Source organism: Lathyrus oleraceus, chromosome 2, assembly GCF_024323335.1.
Source record: "Lathyrus oleraceus cultivar Zhongwan6 chromosome 2, CAAS_Psat_ZW6_1.0, whole genome shotgun sequence".
NCBI classification, from domain to species: Eukaryota; Viridiplantae; Streptophyta; class Magnoliopsida; order Fabales; family Fabaceae; genus Lathyrus; species Lathyrus oleraceus.
The window spans coordinates 407,493,115-407,497,221 of record NC_066580.1 but is presented as its reverse complement, the minus strand read 5'-3'; the positions used below and the strand labels follow the sequence as shown (position 1 = coordinate 407,497,221).

General features: G+C 36.3%; 1 protein-coding gene across 1 annotated transcript; it reads right to left on the bottom strand.

Moving 5' to 3' along the window:
- Positions 1–617: 617 nt before the first annotated feature.
- LOC127119761 (histone H3.2) lies at positions 618–1,337 on the bottom strand. The gene has a single exon (XM_051050068.1). The coding sequence runs from the start codon at positions 1,253–1,255 to the stop codon at positions 845–847; it is 411 nt and encodes a 136-aa protein (XP_050906025.1). The 5' UTR covers positions 1,256–1,337; the 3' UTR covers positions 618–844.
- Between the last annotated feature and the right edge of the window lie 2,770 nt (positions 1,338–4,107).

The window sequence follows — 4,107 nt, the reverse complement described above, 5'->3', positions numbered from 1 at the left end:
GGTATTATGACCAAACCATTAAAATTTAATGTATTCCAGAAATTAAGAAATCAACTAGAAGTTCGTGAACAGCCAAATTTAAACCGAATTGTTGGAATTTATTTTTATGTTGCTATTTATTTTGATTCAGCAAACAAGTTCCTAGTTTATAGATTCCATTAAATAGAATATAATGTGTTTTAATTGTAACTCTTAACACCTTTTAGACATGAGTTGAACATTAAGGTTATGTATGTCACCTAAATGTAATTCATCTATTCCATAAAACTCTAACAATATGTTTGCATGGGAACTTGAATTGATTGAAAAGAAGTTGATTTTCATTAGAGAGGTCTCTGTTCGTTTAGACGCCGAAATGTCGTCTTAGATTCACGATTATACCATCCACTATTGTTTCCTCAGCATATCTTGTTTTCTACACTTCTTATGTTTCCTCAATTTGTTTCATTGCGACTTACATAATCACTGAGAAACAAAGATTTTCCAAGCCCGGAAACTTCATCTATTGTCCAGGAATATGAGGGTCAAAAGAATATAGAAAAAGTAACAAATCTATCCTAATTACCTAAATGTGGTTTTCAGTCGCAATTAAAATTTACAAAAATTAACAAAATATCTAAGAAAGTGATGTTCAATTCATGAGGATAATTACCCAAACAACGGTGAGATACAAAACACAGCTCTGCATAACTACAGTACTACTGAATTGTAGATGGGAGAATTGTACTAGGATAACAACGAGTTAACCTTCTAAACATAAAATTAAAAACAACAAAATCATAAACCAAACCCTAACTAAGAAACATAAACAACACCTATAGAATTCCATATATTGGAATCGAATCTAAGCCCTCTCGCCTCTGATTCTGCGAGCAAGTTGAATATCCTTGGGCATTATGGTAACTCTCTTAGCATGAATAGCGCAGAGGTTAGTGTCTTCAAACAAACCAACAAGGTAAGCTTCAGCTGCTTCTTGTAGAGCAGAAACGGCGCTGCTTTGGAATCGGAGATCAGTTTTGAAGTCCTGAGCGATTTCCCTCACTAGCCTCTGGAAGGGAAGCTTCCTTATGAGAAGCTCAGTGCTCTTCTGGTACTTCCTGATTTCTCTCAGAGCAACGGTTCCCGGCCTGAATCTGTGTGGCTTCTTCACTCCTCCAGTTGCCGGTGCTGATTTCCGAGCAGCTTTTGTTGCTAGCTGTTTCCTTGGGGCTTTTCCTCCGGTTGACTTGCGTGCGGTTTGCTTGGTACGAGCCATTGAAACTGAATTGAATCCTAATTAGAGAGAGAATTGAGGAAAAATTGATAGGTTTGTATTGAAATGAAAGTGGATTTAGGTGATATATAAAGGGTGGAGTGGTGGAAGGGAACGAGGAAAATGCGGGAATTGGGGAAATTTTAGAATTTGGAATTTGGAATTTGGAATGATGAAGAGGGGAGATAGTGACCGTAGATGGGAGGGTTTATCAACGGCTGTTCGTCTCTGGAAGGAAAGGCACGCGGATAGGAGTAGTATGTAATTCGCTTTTTCTTTTTTCTTTTTTTAAAGAGGCGACAATTGCTTTAATTATTTGAAAAATATATGTTTAATGTCGAAATTATTTTTTAAAATAATATCAAAATAATCACTATTTTAAATTATTTATTAATATAATTATTTTTTCAATAAAAATTAACTAATGCGTCATTTGCATTGGCACATACAATGAATCTGTTGGATATAAGCGCCATTTGTATTGGCGCATGTATGTCGATTTCGTCACTAGGAGTGACGAATGCATGTCAATGCGTCACATGCAATGGCGCATACATAGTCCATTTAATTGAGGCGTCAATGCATGTGACAACTGCTCCTTTTGTACTCTATAAATACAGCATCACTCTCCCCTAATTTTTCACACATTTTTTTACTACCTCTTTCTATTTTTCTTCAATCTCTTTCCATTTTTCTTTAAAATGTCTTCATATATGTGACTTTATATTCACAAGAGAAATGTCGATTTTATTTTTTCATGCAGTCTCCGATGAAGATCCGACTTTGGAATGTAGATACGTTTGAACATCTTAACAGGACCTTTGACCGTTGGTTAGATGGAGAAATTGCAGATAATAAAAAGATCAGAAGAATTCAATGGTTTGACACCACATTCAACCAAAATGGAGAAGTCTGTTTCTAGGTGAATGTTAAATCTGACTGAGATGTTCATATGATGATGTATATTTCTCACAAAATTATTTTGATGGTTGTAATTGCATAGTTATGTTGTTTATTTGTTGTATTTGTTTGTGATGTTATTTTATTGTTGTAATTGTTTGTGTTGTTGTTTAATTGTTGTTTAATTGTTGTTTAAATTATTGCTTAATTGTTGTTTTCAAGTTATTACAATTGAATCTTATGATATTTATGAAATGAATGTTGTTTTTAATATAAATCAAAAGGGTTACAATTAAAATTATGTTGTTGTGCCTGGTCCAACACTGGGACAGTTTGTACGATTAGGACGGGGCTGGCGACATGAACTATATAATTTCACCATTTTGTTCGTCGTATCCGTTTTGGTTCGAATACGGGTGATGTTTGGGTGAACATTTTTCTTTCTTCGTATTATTTCATTGTGCCAGAGTATGTCCCCTTCATATGCAGACCAATAATCCTCTTTTGCTACCATCGAAAAGTTAATTTTGTAAACATTGCATATGTGTATGACTTTGTAAATGGCAGATAGTAAGTTTGAAGGATCATGTCGAACCTTTGAACATGTCGCTATGACATGGGAGCAGGGCATAAGAAAGGCTTGGAACTTTTCGCAGTCGCACAAACCTCTATCTAGTTCCACCCGATAGTGTCTCATTGGCATGCCTTCATTGTGATCCATTGACTCAGCAACATTATACCAACATTTAGTATAATTAAACACTATGACCACATATATGTTAGCTTTTGTAGCTTCCTCTTTAATGAAATTATTGAAGCATCACTAAACAGTTGCCCAGATTATAACACTGAACTCCATTTGGAACGTCTGATCTCAAATAGCACCCATAGTCTAAAATAGGTTGTTCGCACTAAAGTGGTTATTAGTAGGTTTCGGATGCCTTTGAAGATAGAGTTCATTGGTTCTACGATATTTGTTGTCATGTGGCTCCATCGTTGACCGTTGTCGTATGCTCTAGTCCACTTCTCCAATAGAATATTGTCGACCCACCTTACTGCATATGCGTTTGACAATCTGATGTCTTCGCGGTAGTGTTTGAAGGAAGGTTTTGTTAATGCATATCCTGCATTGACAACCTTCTTCCACAACGTTTTGTCTTTGATCTCCCACATGAAATTTTGAGTGATATGTCTAATGCATTAACATGCATCGAACGAGCATTATGCCAACCATTATCAATGTTTTTATAGACACTCACAATTGATGGGTGTCTGTCTGAGATCAAACATAAGTTAGACTGAGGAGCAACGCGCAATCGGAGATTTTTTAGGAAAAAACTTCATCCCCCAGCAGGGTCCCCTTCAACTAGTGCAAAGGCGATTGGAAAAATGTTGTTGTTTCCATCTTGTGTCACTGTCATGAGTAGTGTTCCTTTATATTTCTCGTACAACCATGCACCATCAATTTGTATAATAGGTTTACATAAAGCAAAACCTTTGATGCATGGTCCATACGCCTAAAAGAGTCGGTGGAATATGTCATTACCTCCAACACAAGTCCCGTCTGAGGTATATGCCGACAACGTTTCCAAATTGAGAATGGTCCCTAAAGCAAAATGCTTAAGTGCCACCAAGTATTTTGGAAGTTCTTTATATGACTCCTCTCAATTGTCGAACACTTTTTCAACTGCCGTAGTCCTAACTATCCATGCATTCTTGTATGATGGAGTATAATTGTATTGTGTAACGACACGCGAGATTATTGTACTCACCTTTAACGATGGATTATCGCTAATGACATATAAAATTTCATCGCATATTAATTGAGAGTTGAGTTTGCGATAGTCCTGCATCGGGTTGGTGATTAAGCAAGTGTGAACTAGACCCATAGAACCTATATCTAAAGAACCACTCCTCTTCTGGTAAGATGCTGACAACCGGAACAGGAAAAGCTC